General features: G+C 44.6%; 1 protein-coding gene and 1 long non-coding RNA gene across 4 annotated transcripts in view; both read left to right on the forward strand.

The window, feature by feature from the left end:
- The first annotated feature begins 448 nt into the window (after positions 1–448).
- On the forward strand, positions 449–5,420 carry LOC128897884 (uncharacterized). The gene is made up of 3 exons (XR_008462626.1): positions 449–526; positions 2,132–2,168; positions 5,365–5,420. It is a non-coding gene; the product is annotated as an uncharacterized LOC128897884 (long non-coding RNA).
- Positions 5,421–6,249: 829 nt separating this feature from the next.
- CLIP4 (CAP-Gly domain containing linker protein family member 4) overlaps positions 6,250–15,423 on the forward strand; it is a 35,314-nt gene continuing 26,140 nt past the window's right edge. For 2 of the 3 annotated variants that reach the window (XM_009905838.2, XM_054171187.1), the window contains exons 1-4: positions 6,250–6,391; positions 9,676–9,815; positions 11,529–11,622; positions 12,520–12,681. In XM_009905838.2, the coding sequence (XP_009904140.1) occupies positions 6,259–6,391; positions 9,676–9,815; positions 11,529–11,622; positions 12,520–12,681 (529 nt within the window). In that variant the 5' untranslated portion in view covers positions 6,250–6,258. The remainder of the gene's footprint in view (positions 6,392–9,675; positions 9,816–11,528; positions 11,623–12,519; positions 12,682–15,423) is intronic. The other variant, XM_054171194.1, reaches the window with a different exon arrangement.

Consider the following 15,423-nt stretch of genomic DNA (forward strand, 5'->3'; position numbering starts at 1 on the left):
TACACTGAGTGCGGTGAGACCCTGGTCCGTGTTGACTAGAGAGGTGGTAGATGCTCCATCCCTGAAACCATTCCAGGTCAGGTTGTCTGGGGCTCTGAGCAACCAACCCCACTTGCAGAAGGCCCTGCTGACTCCAGCAGGGTTGAAGTAGATGGCCTTTAAAGGTCCTTTGCAACCCAGAGCAGCTCGTGATACACACAGCAGCAGCTGGAGGCTGCGCCGCCAGCTGTAAGGCCTGCCCCACACCTCCTTTTCCTTTAGCGTTGCCTGGTTTTCGGCGGCTCCGGCGTCCCTTGACGCATCCCGGCCGGGCCAGGAGCAGCTCAGCCGAACCGCGCCGCACCTCCGACCGCGCGGACAGGCCCGAGCGGGGCGGGGCCAGCAGGGCAGCGCTGGGCGCTGATAGGCCAGCGGGAGGGGAGGGGTGGGCTCAGAGCCGGGGCCTCTGCTCGCGTCCCTTAGCTCCCCTGGGTGGGCGCGGGAGGCCCCGGCACCCCCTGGGCGCAGCCGTCCCCGCGGAGAGTAGGTAGGCTTGGGGGGAGAGGGGGCGAGCGCGACCCTGGCCCCGCATCTCGGGCAGGGGAGTGGGACAAGGACCAGCGGCCTCCCGCTGCTTTCTCTCTGCGCATGCTGGAGGTGGCGGCAGCGCCGCCGCGGGAGCCGCCGCAGCGGGCGGGCCGCAGCCGTCCCTTGGTGCCCTTCGCGCCCCGCAGTGATGCCTGTTCCTCCCCAGCCCTCCCCTCCGCTCGCTCGCGGGGCCGCGTGTGAGCCCTCGCGGGGCTGCCTGAGGCAGGGCGGCAAAACGGGGGCGATCGTGTGGGGAACGGCGGCGCGGGGAGGTGCGGTGGTCTCGCTGGGGCTGCTTGTTGAGGTGTGCCCTCTTGCCCCGTCTCGCTGAGGCGGCTTTGGGGTCCCCTGCCGGCCCTCAAGGGGTCCACACTGCTGACTGCCCCGTGGTCGGTCTGAGCGGTAGTTGGCTTTTTGCGGGGGGCCGGGTGATGGGGGAAGCTTTGAACGATCAGAGGCAACCTGGATAGCCTTGAGAGCGGAACTTTCTTAAACTTGCTGCCGCAGAAAGCGCGGTGCCGTGTTGTAAGAGGGTCCCACGCCTGTTGGAGAAGCCCATCTTGAGTACACTTCCATACCTGCGCACTGTACTGGGCTATGAAGAGGCCGCATCTCGAACACTGGGTTCAGTTTTGGGCCCCTCACTACAAGGAGGACGTTGAGGTGCTGAAGTGTGTCCAGAGACTGGATGTGGAGAAAAGGTCTGGTGAGAAGCAGCTGAGGGAACTGGGGTTGTTTGGTCTGGAGAAGAGTGGGCTTAGTGCTCTGTACAACTCTGAAAGGTTGTAGTGATCCGGGAGTTGGTCTCTTCTCCCTAATGTCAGATGATGGAACAAGACGAAGTGGCCTCAAATTGCACCAGAGCAGGTTTAGATTGAATATTGGGGAAAAATTCTATATGGGAAGAGTAGTGAGGCACTGGAACAGGCTGTCCAAGGAAGGCGGTGGAGTCGCTGTCCCTGGAGATGCTCAAAACACATGAAGACATGGCACTTTGGGACATGGTTTAATTGCTGTGGTGTTTGATGTTTGAACTTGATGATTGTAGAGGTCTTGTCCAAGCCAAAACAGTTGTGTGATTCCATACCTGTAACGTGTCTGTCACTTACAGGTCAAGCAGATAGTGTGCAGGAGTCTTGTTCTCTGAACTTGATTTGGTTTGTTTTTGTCATGAGCACATACAGGTACGTGATAAGTAGTCCATTATACATGGATGGAGTCAAAAATAGCATCACCTTTGTGATAAGTTCTCCTAGCAAAGCCCCAGGACAATTGTATTTCATCACTTGAAATGCTTTAGCATTTGCAGTTTTTTAGTGGCACTTGCTGGAAAACTTTGTGCTTTAACACAAATTGGAAACTACAGTATCTGGATTACGTGAAAATGTTGGATCCTGGGTTTTATACATTTTTTTAAAGTTACTGCAGGGGTACTGTGCACTTCTCTGTGATGTTTGGCTCTCAGGGAACCTGTAGCTGCTCTGCAGTCTTGTCGACACGACTGCATCTGATGACTCTGTCAAGTTTTGTTTTCTCCAATGGTGTTTCTATTTTTCTTTTTCAGATTTTATTCACTGAGACGATCGTATGGCTGGCAGACCGTAAGTATGATACTCTGCTGTGCTCAGACGTCTTTAGGAGTAGCTTGGCAATGCTCTCAACAGGAAACTTCTTTTTTTTCCTTGAATTTTGCAGCTTCACAGGTTGCATTGGGTTGGAAGGGACTCTAAAAGGTCACATCTTGATCGACCCCCTTGGAGTGAGCAGAGATACCTCCAGCTAGATCAGGCTTTCTCTTAACCATTTTTTTCTGTCTGAACTCATCTTACTAATGTAGGGAAATCATTGCTCTTCTGGAAGACCTTCTGTGCCATTTCACCGGGACTGCTCACCTGTACGTCTTTGATATTACTAGTACCTCAGGCTGTTATGTTTTCACTCAGAACAGAAGTCACTATGAGGAGGGTGTCTGTCTTTCTCCTTTCTTTGACATAGTTTCAAACCTTCTGCTTTCCTTTTGCTTTTCCACATATGCATGTGTGACATGAGCTGGTTGTGAAGTACTTCTACATGAGCTAGCAGACACTGGATGTAGTTATGAGTGCAGAACATGGTCTTGCCTTGTCATGACACCTCTCCTATGAGGACAGACTGAAGGAGTTGGGGCTGTTCAGTCTGGAGAAGAGAAGGCTCCGAGGTGACCTAATTGTGGCTTTCCAGGATCTGGAGGGGGCCTACAAGAAGGCTGGAGAGGGACTTCTCAGAATCTCAGGTAGTGATAGGACTAGGGGGAATGGAATGAAGCTGGAGGTGGGGAGATTCAGGCTGGAGGTGAGGAGGAAGTTCTTCACCATGAGAGTGGTGAAGCCCTGGAATGGGTTGTCCAGGGAGGTGGTTGAGGCGCTGTCCCTGGAGGTGTTTAAGCCCAGGCTGGATGAGGCTCTGGCCAGCCTGATCTAGTGTGGGGTGTCCCTGCCCATGGCAGGGGGGTTGGAACTAGATGATCCTTGTGGTCCCTTCCAACCCTGATTGATTCTATGATACTATGACATGGTTCAGTGCTGCATAATGACACGGTAATATGTTTCCAGATCCAGATTAAAATCCCCTGGTGTAAGGGTGTGCATGCTTAGGTCAGGAAGTGTTGGCTCTACAGTAAACATGTAAAGCCATTCTATGGAGTTGGGTCTTCATGTCACCTACCCAACAACAGGGGTTGTTTCCCTGCCTGGTTTGCTCTAGTAGTTCATGTGCTGAATTCTTTTCACTGAGGTGACAAATTGTTCCTCCCTGGCCCCTCAGTGTAGAAGCTGCTCTGATACTTGCAGACACACAGATTCTCTTCTGTCCAGTCTGTTTTTCTCTGTGCACTGAACAGTTCTTTGTTTCCCCTTGTAATAATTTTGAAATGTCTGTGTTGATTTCTAGTTCCAGCAACTTCTATCATTGTACTTTACAACTCTCACCTCTTCCTGTTCCTGTCTGCTCAGTCAGGTCTGGCTGCTGACTGTTTTCTCAGTGTGGTACTGGCAGCACTGTGCAAAAAGCTTGTAATTCCTCTGCTGTCTTTTTACAACAAGAACTTCAGCTGTCAGCTCTTCTATACTCATGCATATGGCTTGTTTCTCTGTGCACTTTGGGTGGATGTCATGATGTGCTACCCTTATTTTGTTTTGGCATAACCTTTGAACAAATATCAGATGTCAGCAGATCTATTTCACTGATGCCCCACAGAGATTTAATGAGCGACTTGCAGCTTAAGGGACTTGCTAGTCCCCAGGAAAGTAATTGCTGTCATGTGTATGATGACTGTAAAGCTGTTCAAAATGTAAATTCTGAATTTTCCTTACTGGTTGAAAGTAATAATTGAAATAATTAGTGATATTTTTGACCTTGTTGACTCTTAGAGTGCTTTAGCCAATGTGAGTTAATAATGCTGTGGGAAAAAAATAGTCCTGCTCTTCCCAGTGGCCTCCTTGATCTTCCCTTTGTGCTGGCACATACATTTGTACAGCTGCATATGACTGAGGAAATAAACCAGTTGGAGTAAAATGAGCACTTTTCATGTGGCCCTCTTTTGCAAGTTGAAGACAGGGTGAGCTTTGCATGGTGTGCAAGAGGAGGAGGTTTTCATTTATTTGGTTAAAGATTAGCATCTGTAATCTACTGCTGACATGCCTTCTATATTAGAATGTAGATTGTCAAGTTCCCAAATAGCGTGACAAATTTATTTGGGGAAGCAGTGGAATAAATCTATTCACACAGCTTGCTTTGTGTGAGCTACAGCCCTCAAAAGAAGCCTCAACAGGAGACTGCTTTTTTATTTTTCCTGTTTACTTGTGTATAGATTAAATGTAGTAAAAACATCAAGCAAAGTGTGTCCAGCAGGGCTAGGGAGCTTCTCCTCGCCTTCTGTTCTGTCCCATTGAGACCACACTTAGAATGCTGTACGCAGTTTTGGGCACCCCAGTTCAAGAGAGGCTGGGATCTGCTGGAGAGAGTCCAACGGAGAGCTGTGAAGATGCTGAGGGGACTTGAACCTCTCTCTTATGAAGAAAGACTCAGAGACCTGGGGCTGTTCAGTCTTGAGAAGAGAAGGGTGAGGGAGGATCATCTTAGTGCCTATCAATATCTGCGGGGTGGGTGTCAAGGTGAAAGTGCCGGGCTCTTTTTGATGATAGGACAAAGGATGGCAGGTGTGAACTGGAACACAGGAGGTTCCACCTCAACATGAGGAGAGACTTCTTTACAGTGAGGGTGATGGAGCCCTGGAGTAGGCTGCCCAGAGAGGTTGTGGAGTCTCCTCTGGAGACTTTCAAAACCCACCTGGATGCGTTTCTGTGGGACCTGCCCTAAATGATCCTGCTCTGGCAGGGGGGTTGAACTCCCATCTCCAGATGTCTCTTACCAACCACTGCCATTGAAGCTCCACGAATTCTTTCTGTCAAGCAAAGTGGCTAAACTAATTCATGAGTAAAAAGCGCTGTATGGTGATCTCCAGGGTGAAAAATCAGCTTGGTTGGTTGGTTGGTAGAAACTCTGCTTTTACCCTGAGTATTTAACCATGAAAATTCAAGATGCAGAATTCCAGTTTTTCAGCTGTGAGATGTAGTCCCCAGTAGTGCAACAATGCCTGTTCCTATTATGAACTGTGGGGTTTGTTACTTGTTACTGAATGTGCCCAAGTAGATGGCTTAGAAGTGGTATCCAGCTCTCCTTAGAGTGTAGGTTGGTATGGTTGTTACAAGATGTCACCATAGCTCTGTGCAGATGTTTAAGCTTTCTTTTCTCTCCTAGCTTGCTCTAAGGCCTGAAACGTTGACTGGAAACACCACCAGGGCAGAGGTTACGACACTGTGGTAAGGATCCTATTTTAAAACAAAGGAGAGAAGCTGGGAAAGAAGCTGATAGGGAATCAGGAGTCGAGGAGTGAATCACTCCGTGATGAATTGTCTGCAGCTTTGTGTGGGAAGAGTAAAGAGCTGAGAATTTTAACAGAGAAGGCGGCAGCTGGTAGCACATTCTGGCTCACAGTGAAGGAAGGGAATATGCATGCAGAGTTATGGGGACAGGATGCAGAATGTGAGAACAGGTACTTGGTGCTTTGCTTTTGCATAAAGCTGTAAACCACACTAATCTGTTCAGCATCACTGTGTGATTGCTCATTACAGGATCACGATTTTTGTTACTGCTCAAATGGAAAGCTGGGGAGAAATGAGGAAGAAAATTTCTAGTGAAGGTGGGGAGGCACTGGAACAGGTTGCCCAGGGAGGTTGTGGATGCCCCCTCCTTGGAGGTGTTCATAGCTGGGCTGGATAAGGCCTTGAACAAGCCAGTCTAGTGGGAGGTGTCCCTGTTCATGGTGGGTGGGGGTTGGAAGTAGATGACCTTTAAGGTGCTTTCCAACCCAAACCATTCTCTTGAGTCTATGAAATTCATGTTTTCTGTTAGTAACACAGAAGTCTAGAGATGAAGTCAAACCTGGAAGTTGGCTGTCCTTAACACCATACTCTATTAGCTTTTACTAATGAACTTTATTAATTTGTAAGGATGCACTGGTAGTAATTGTTTATGCAAAGGAAGGACTGTAGTCTCACTGCACATTGTATCTTAGGATGGTAGAACTAATCCAAAATGTTTCTAATGAGGTTATTTATTCATTTTGTTCCTCCTAAAGCGGCTTTCTAGAAGATGACCATAGAGGATCTCCCAGAACCTTCCTTAGAAGGAGTTTCCCTCATAGAAAGAGAACGGTTCTTATTCCCAAGCTCTGAAACATCTGTTACCTTTGCTGTTGCTGCAGCACCAATGCCTTTAGATTGTGGTATGTAAATTTAACAGAAAATGAATTTGAGATCAGTAGAAAATAAATGTGAATAATAATTTTTTAAGGAAAACTATCATCTCCTGCATGTGACCTGAATTCTTTCTTACTTTTGAAAGGAAATGAAAGACCAAGACACCTGCTTTTTAGTTTATTGAATACATTTTAAACTAGAGTATCTTTTTCTGTGTGGGGTCAGATTTTTGGAGGTTTTTCTCTGTGTAGAACTGGATATTGTGTTAAGATCTAGAATTACAGTAACTTAATGGAGTTAAACATCTCCATGGCATTTAAAACCTCTAGAGTTGCACTTCTCATGGTTTCAGTCTGTAAAAATAGACTATGGGGGATATTTCTGTTGGAAATGTACATGATTGTGGCAGTAAGCAACAAGCATCAGAAAATTATAGCAGGTATCAGTGATCAGCTTGCAACATTTTGGTGAACTGTCTTCATGTGTGTGAGTTCTAATACTATTTTAAACAGGATATCTAATACTGAAGTGCTGCTGTAGGTAAGGATCTTCATAGACAGCTACAGTTATAATGCCTTTGCATATTGCAGATGATGTTAATAGCATCTCTATACCTTAAAAATGACTGCCTCCACCTTTGTTTTTGCCATGTAGCAAGTGACTGCGTTCAGGAAAATTAAATACAGGCAATGTTCTGTCTTTTATAGACAGATCATAAAGGTCTTTTCCATCCTTAATGATTCTATGACTTAGCATTCTTGAGACCCATTTGAGTTAGCACAGGCTGGAAATGCAGTGGTTTCATCTGATATGTTTTAGCAGATGAACATAAAGTGTCTGCATGGTTTAGCCCTGTTCTGATAGCTTGTCTGTCTTACTCTACTCAAAGTGACACCATGGTTTATTCCCCTGTGCTTTCTTATTTCTTGTTTGTGTTTCCTTAAACGTTGTAGTGCTGGGATAGCTTTTAATAACACTACAGGATCACTGCTCTCTCTCCTGGTTGGTCTATGCCTACTCAATGGAATTAAAAAAATTTCTTTTGTAGGAGGTTGCTATCACCTGTATGGGGAAAGAAGGTTAAGCCACAACATTACATTTAAGTGCATTTCTTTTTCCTTTCCACAGCTGAGCAGTGTATCAGTGCATGGGAAGGACAGAGGTGGAGAAAGCAACGTTTTAAAATATCTAGATGCCATTGTCATCCTTTAATGGAACTTTGTTTTAACAGGTGTTCTGTAATGTTGATTTGCAAACACTGCAGCTGGTTGTTACTAGTTCATACTATGCTCTCGGGCTCTTATCCTAGCACAGTGATTGTAACTCTCTGTTAGGGTCAATTTCGGGTGCATAATTTGGTTCAGGATTGCAGCTAGAAGTCCTCCTGGTAGAGTAAGTATCAAGTGTGTTGTGTAAGATCATCCTGTTGGCTAGTTGTCTGTTCATTTCATAGCTTTCAGCAATAGATCAATTTATGTGGTAGTGAAATATTAGCAGATAAATCAGTTGATCTTTGTCAGTTCATGGTGCATCACTACTACTGAAGACTGCTTCTTGTTGTGCTGGGAGATAGAATGGCTTGTGTTGGAAGGGACCTTAAAGGTCATCTAGTTCCAACTGCCCTGCAGGGACATCTCCCACTAAAGCAGGTTGCTTAAAGCCTCATCCAGTCTGGTCTTAAATAATTCCAAGGATGAGGCAGCCACAACTTCCCTGGGCAACCTGTTCCTGTGTCTCACCACCCTCCTAGTGAAGAACTTATTCTAATGTCTAATCTAAATCTGCTTTAGTTTAAAACTCTTGCCTCTTGTCCTATCACCATAGGCCCTTTAAAAAAGTCTCTCCCCAGCTTTCCTGTAGACCCCCTTTAAGTACTGGAAAGCCACTATAAGGTCTCCTCAGAGCCTTCTTCAGGCTGAACAGACACAATTCCCTCAGCCTGTCTACTTAGCAGAGGTGCTCCAGCCCTCTGTTTATCCTTGTGGCCCTTGTCTGGACCCTCTCCAGCAGATTCATGTTGTTTGGGGTGAGATAAGGGATTAGTTGTTGGTTGGTTGATTTGTTTTTAATATGCTAGATTGACTAAAAATTGATGCTGTCAGTCAAGTTGTCCTCCTTATTTTGTTAAGCAAAGCAGTGTGTTTAGAGGAACTCTAGGTAGCCAGGAAGTGAGCTCCATATCTGCTTTTACCTGTTGATCCAATCTAGAAGTGTGGTGTGCTCCTTTTGAGGAAAGGCTCAGATGATTCATCCAGAGGTGGTTCATACCATGGCACACACCCAGATTGCTGATGCTTTATTTTACTTAACCTGTATGTCTGTTCTGAGAGCCTTGTAGCTGTGATTGATACAAGCTGACATTGTACATTTGTTTGAAACCCTTGTAAAAGGCAACTCCCTGATAGCTGCAGCCAGGGTAAAAGCTCAGTGTTTTCCATGATTCAATCATTTGCTGATGACAGCAGGTTCTTCTCTCTCTCCTAACAGCCATTGCTAGCCAGATTTTCAGATAATTTTCCAGAGCTGGAAAAAGCTCCATATTTAACATACAGCTTGTGTACAGACATGCCCCATACATACACCTGTAAGGATCAGGAAGTGTCATGCTTTAATACTAAAGTGGTTTTAACACCAGTGCTTTGGGTTGGCTGAGGCAATGTGAGACTTAGTATCTTAAAAATATGTGATTCTTTTTTTTTCCCCTGACCTTGGTGTGATGGCTGAATTTTTGAACAAGTTTGTTACCTGCAGCTAAACCAGCAGGGACTGATACAGTCATGAATTATCTGAAGAGAATGGAGGCCATGGAATGCCTTCCTGCTTTGGGCATGTGTTTGTGTTTTGGTGTGTTTTATATAAGTTGTGATGGGAGCAGGAGGAAAAGCCATGTTTTGTAGCATATGGAGAAATCATCTACACATTTAATCACTGAGAGATCAAGAGGCTTGGCTGTGCTTAGGAACAGCTCAGAATCAGCAGTCTTTGGCTAGCTTGAAGCAAGAGTAAACCCTCATTAGCATAGTCACTGCACATCTCTGTTAGTCCTTGCCTAAACTTCAAACCCCTTCTTGCAGTGCCGTTTGTTTTGGTTGCTGACCCAAAGTTGTTTCAGAAACACAAGCAAGGCCTTAAAAATTAAAGGCAAAATAGACCAGATGGAAAAGACAATTTTGGGTATGAATTCAATGCTCTGATTGTCCAGTGTGCATAGTATTGAAGTGACTCTCTCTGCTGTTTGAAAAACTAGATGCATGGTGAAACTTAGAACTGTACCTAATGATTCCTTTTTGTTTGTTTTTACTTTTACCAGAGTTTTCTTTCTTTGACCCCAATGATGCCGCATGCCAAGAAATACTTTTCAACCCGAAAACATCAGTGTCTGAATTGTTTGCAATCTTAAGGCAGTGGGTTCCACAGGTCCAGCAGAATATTGATGTTATTGGGAATGAGGTGAGGTGTAACTGAAGATCCTTTTAATGCTTTCAGTGTTAAAGAGGTACTATGTTGACAACAACTACAGACACTTCATTCAGCAGCAGAACTAATCAGAAATGCACAATACAGTTTCAGCTATTTAACAAGTAGTTACAGTAGAACAGTACATTAGAGGATGGAAGGGACCTCCACAGATCATCAAGTCCAACCCTCCTGCCAAAGCAGGATCACCTAGGGTAGTCCACACAGGAATGCATCCAGGTGGGTTTTGAGAGTCTCCAGAGAAGGAGACTCCCCAAGATATCTGGGCAGCTTGTTCCAGTGCTCCATCAACCTCACTGTAAAGAAGTTTCTCCTCATGTTGAGGTAAAACCTTCTGTGTTCAAGTTTGTATCCACTGTTCCTTGTCTTATTAGTGCACACCACCAAGAAGAGCTTGGCCCCCTCCACTTGACAGCCACCCCTCAGATATTCATAGACATTGATCAGATCCCCTCTCAGTCTTCTCTTCTCCAGACTAAACAGCCTCAAAGCTCTCAGTCTCTCTTCACAGGGGAGGTGCACAAGCAGTGAGTGCTTTGTATTTCATGTGCCAGCTTTCATCTGAAAAGAGAAAGATGATAGATAAAAATTCAGTACATTTGGATAGCTAGTAGAAAATTTCTTCTCAAAGCAGTTGTTCAGGCACCTTTCACCTTGGTGTCTTCTCTTCTTAGCAGTGATCATGAACTCCAATAGATGGAGTTAAAGTGAGGCCTGACCTGAAGTGAGGTGCAAAGTGAATTAGAGTCTGCAATTCCTTTGCAACCTAGAGTAGGCTTCTAGAAGTCACCTTGTTTCCAGTAATTCCATTTTACTTTCTTGTTTTCCCTTCTGGATTGCAGGCTTTTGTAAGAGAGGTAGGGAAATACAGTAAAGGTGCTTCCTACTGTAGTGTAACTTTTGGTTGGAGGGGGAGGAGTGTTGAGAGATCCAAAGAACAAGGGGAGAGACTTTGTAAATGATGCCATTTTCCTGTTGTTCAGTTAAGCAGTTAACTTCTCAGTATGTGAAGTGTATGTTAGAAGTAATGACATAAAGAAGCGTTAAAGTCTGTCAACAGTGAAGGTTGATGGTACTCCTGTAATAATCCTGATTACATTTGTGCTTGTTGATCATTTCTGTGGTTGCAGTCTGTTTTGGCAGGCTTCTTTGTTACTTTTTTTCTGCTGTGAGGACAGGCTGAGAGAGTTGGGGTGGTTCAACCTGGAGAAGAGAAGGCTCCAGGGAGACCTTCTGGTGGCTTTTCAGTAATTAAGGGGGCCAGTAAGAAATCTGGGGACAGACTTTTAGCAGGGTCTAGTTGTGACAGGACAAGGGCTGATAAAACAAAAAGAGTGAGATTCAAACTGGATAGAAAGGACTTTTTTACACTGAGGGTTGTTAAACACTGGCCCAAGTTTCCCAGAGAGGTAGTAGATGCCCCCTCCCCGGAACCGTTCCAGGTCTGGTGGGTTGGGGCTGTGAGCAACCTGAAACAGCAGATGTCCCTGCTGGCTGCAGGGGGTTTGGACTAGATGACTTTTAAAGGTCCCTTCCAACCCAAACCATTCTATGATTAGCCATTGAAATGAATCCAGGAGTCAATGTATCTGAAATAACTTGAAAAATAATACTTGAAATAACTTGAAAATTAATGTCAAAGATCTGCCAGAGCTAAACTCTGCTTGTTTTCCCCTTCTCTCTCAGATCATTAAAAGGGGTTGCAATGTGAATGACAGAGATGGGCTGACTGATATGACTCTCTTGCATTACACTTGCAAATCAGGGGCTCATGGAATTGGTGAGTAATGAAACCTTATTATAGATTGAAATCCCTAATTAATTCACAAAGGCTAATCCTGCCAACTAGTGCAGGTTTTTCTCCTTGCTGTACATTTATTTTAGAGATTTATTATTTATGTTTTTTTAGTGCTTGGTTATGGCTCTTCTAGTGGTCATCAGAAAGGAAGATACAGAACTGTAGAGCGGTTAGGGCTGTGGCTGTTGGGAATGAGTTAAGTTAGTGGTGTAGGTATCGCAAACAATAGCACCAGCTTAAACATGTATTGCATGTAGCATAGGCTGTTTCAGGCTGAGGTACAGACTGGCACCTGACCTATGGACAGTGAAACTACAACACTTTGGTGACTGCCCGTTCTTCCCTCTTTTTTTTTTGTTTCACCCTGATCACATCAGAAGAAAACAGTCATTCTGTTTGCATTGTTATGATCCTGTTTAACTCTATGTGCACATCCCCATTTGCTTTTCTGTGTTGTGGCACTTCTTTGTACTGGCTTGAACCCAGTTCTCCTCTGAATTTGAGCTAAGTTTCTGAGTGAGATCTGGCATCATAGTGATTTCAGGTGGTGGCAGATCATGCCACATAAACTTCAGTGTTGTGGAGCATATTTTGTTAATTGCTTTTTTTCTGTCAGATACTGAAATCCCTGGTTTTGATGGCTGAAATATTATCTACATTAGAGATAAACAGGCAGTGTTGTTAGATACTGCAGTGGAGATTTCAGGGCTTTATGATGAAAGGCGAAGATTTCTGCATCCTGAGCTTAAAAAGAAAGGCACAGTAGTAGTTCAGCTGTGTGCTTTATGGGTTTAATTATGTGTTAAATGTAAGCATTTGAGTCTTTTGGGGGGGGTCAAATACATCTCCAATGCTCATGGTACAAAATTTGCCTTGCAGGTGATGTAGAAACTGCTGTCAAATTCGCGACACAGCTGCTCGAGCTGGGTGCGGATAGCAGTTTGCGCAGCCGCTGGACGAACATGAATGCCTTGCATTATGCTGCCTACTTTGATGTTCCAGAGCTTATCAGTTTGATTTTGAAAAATGCAAAGCCAAAAGGTAGGGCATGGTTGGCTTTTGTTTCATGTAGTTGTTGCTCTGCTCTAGTGAAGCCTCATCTGAAAGTACTGTGTCCAGTTCTGGGCTCACAGGTTCAAGAGGGTCAGGAACTACTGGAGTGAGTCCAAGGGAGGGTGGGCCATGAGGATGATTAGGGGACTGGAACATCTGCCCTATGAGGAAAGGCTGACACACATGTTTAGGCTGGAGAAGAGAAGGCTGACAGAGAATCTAACTCATGTTTACAAATACCTGAAGGGTGGGTGTTGAGAAGGGGCCAGTGTCTTGTTAGTGATGCCCAGTGATAGGAAAAAGGGCAGTGGACACGAACTGGGACAACAGGAATCTCCACTTTAATATGAGGAAAAACATCTTTGCTGTGAGGGTGCCAGAGCCATGGAGCAGACTGATCAGAGAGGTTGTGGAGTCTTCTTCTCTTGGAGACTTTGAAAACCCATCTGGAGGTGTTCCTGCATGACCTGCCCTTGGTGATCCTGCTTTGGCAGGGGGGTTGCATTTGGTGGTCTCCAGAAGCCCCTTCCAATCCCTACCATTCTGTGATTCTGTTCACCCTAAGCTGGCATGTAGTGGTCTCTAAGTGTGGCATTTGTTTATCTGTTATACATAACTGATGATTTCTCCTTTTGGTCAGCCTCATCAGTTCTTTTTTCTTTTAAGCTATTTGATTTTTGTAGCTTAGTGCACTGATCCCATTGCTGTTTCTTTAAGCTTTGTACAAGATTGTAGAGAAGTATCTAGTAGACTGGAAAGAAAACAGGCTAATTCTAAGTTGTTGATGACTAAGAGATCATATGGAGGAAACTAAAGATGTAGCCATTGTGAATTTCTTGCAGTTAAGGTTTCTTAAAGATTGAAAAGTGTGTTTGAAATGCTGAGAGAAAGATAAAGGAGAGGTAGGGATTTGGCAACGGCATGTGGTGAAGTAGTTACTGAAGTGACTTTGACATTCCCTTTTTCCCCTGTTTCTCAGCTATCTAGAAGGTCATGTGTTAAGGAACTGTTTGACTTCAGTGTTTCACATACATTGATAATACCTTTTGGAATGATAACATGAAGGACTGGTAATTGGAGCCCTCATTATGCTAATGGCAATGGAAATCCAGTAATGGTTCTGAGCCTGAACCATTTGTTCCTAATCTGGTCAGGGTATCAAGCAGTCTTCATGCTAAAACTGTTCAGATGTTAATTTGTTCTACTGAATATCCTTCTGATTGTGTGTTTTACAAAAGAATGAATACCCATTTGTAAGCTAGTTGTAGCTAAAGACTTGCCTCAGAGTTCTGAAAAGCTAATGGGTTTGCACAAGGCTTGCTTATCTCATCTTGAATCATCATGGAGGTAATTGTTTCAACAGCTCAGTTGTTGGTATGATATACTTGAGAACTAAAACGTGTGGGTTGGTAACAAAAGACAAAACAAGGCTGCACAGCAATAAGTCCACATCACATTTCACCAGTCCAGTCTGTAATTTGCACCAGCAGATTAGATCTTTCAGACCTCCTTTGCATTTAGTGTTCTTATCTTCTCCTATGCAACACCTACAGAACAGGTGGGCTCCCCAGTTCAACAGAGACAGGGACCTGCTGGAGACAGTTCAACGGGGAGCCACCCATGAGTTAGGGGACTTGAGCATCTTCCCTATGAAGAGAGACTGAGAGCCCTGGGGCTGTTTAGTCATAAGAAGAGAAGACTGAGAGGGGATCTGATCAGTGTCCATAAATACCTGAGGGGTGGGTGTCAGGTGGAGGGGAAGAATCTCTTTTTGGTGGTGCAGAGTCATAAGACAAGGAACATTGGATGCAAACTTGAACATAGAACATGAGGAGAAACTTCTTTATAGTGAGAGTGACAGAGCCCTGGAGCAGGCTGCCCAGAGAGGCTGTGGAGTCTCCTTCTCTGGACACATTAAAAACCTGTCTGGATGCATTCTTGTGTGGCCTACCCTAGGTGATCCTGCTTTGGCAGGGGGGTTGGACTTGCTGATCTCTGGAGATCCCTTCCAACCTCTCATGTTCTGTGATTCCAAGGAAGCCACTCTAGTTACATGCCTTGGCAGTAGGCAGTTCTTGAATAAGTGGGTGATTTACTTTTTTTTAATTTAGTTATTTTTTAATCTCAGTAAACATCAAAAATCATTTGCCCCATGGCATGGAAACAATGGATGGTCTGAATTAATAGAATGATCTTAGCTTCATCAGACAGTTTGCAGAGAAAGGAGGACATATGTAAAAGGCAGCTATGCTGCTGAACTGGAGAGAAAAAATGGTTACTATGCAAATAACTTCTCAAATACACAAAGAACTTCTCAAAACAGTGGTGTACTGACTCTGAGACACCCATTGTGCAGCAGCCACTACCACAGGTGTTTCCTTTTGACTCCTAAACTATTTCCTTTCTGAAGCTCTGTGTTTAAATTCTTTTATACAGATTTTCTCCCAGTTGTTAGAGTGAGTTTGGTCTTGGATTTTTAGTTTAAATAGAAATACTGTTAAAGGCTTAAGAGTTAGAAATGTGGTGTGGTGCCATTTGAGAATGACTGTAACCTGCATGGGTTGCTGATGACAGATCATTACTGTTTATTACTTTCCCCCAGGTAGTTTGGGGGTGATTTCTGGGTAACATTTGATGTGTATTTTGTTTCTTTTTGTCACCTGTACTCTGCCAACTTAGACCTAGAACAAAGCTGTAAGAAAACAGTGCTTAAAAACTCCAAGCATGAAA

The sequence above is a fragment of the Dryobates pubescens genome, chromosome 2 (genome assembly GCF_014839835.1).
Source record: "Dryobates pubescens isolate bDryPub1 chromosome 2, bDryPub1.pri, whole genome shotgun sequence".
NCBI lineage: Eukaryota > Metazoa > Chordata > Aves > Piciformes > Picidae > Dryobates > Dryobates pubescens.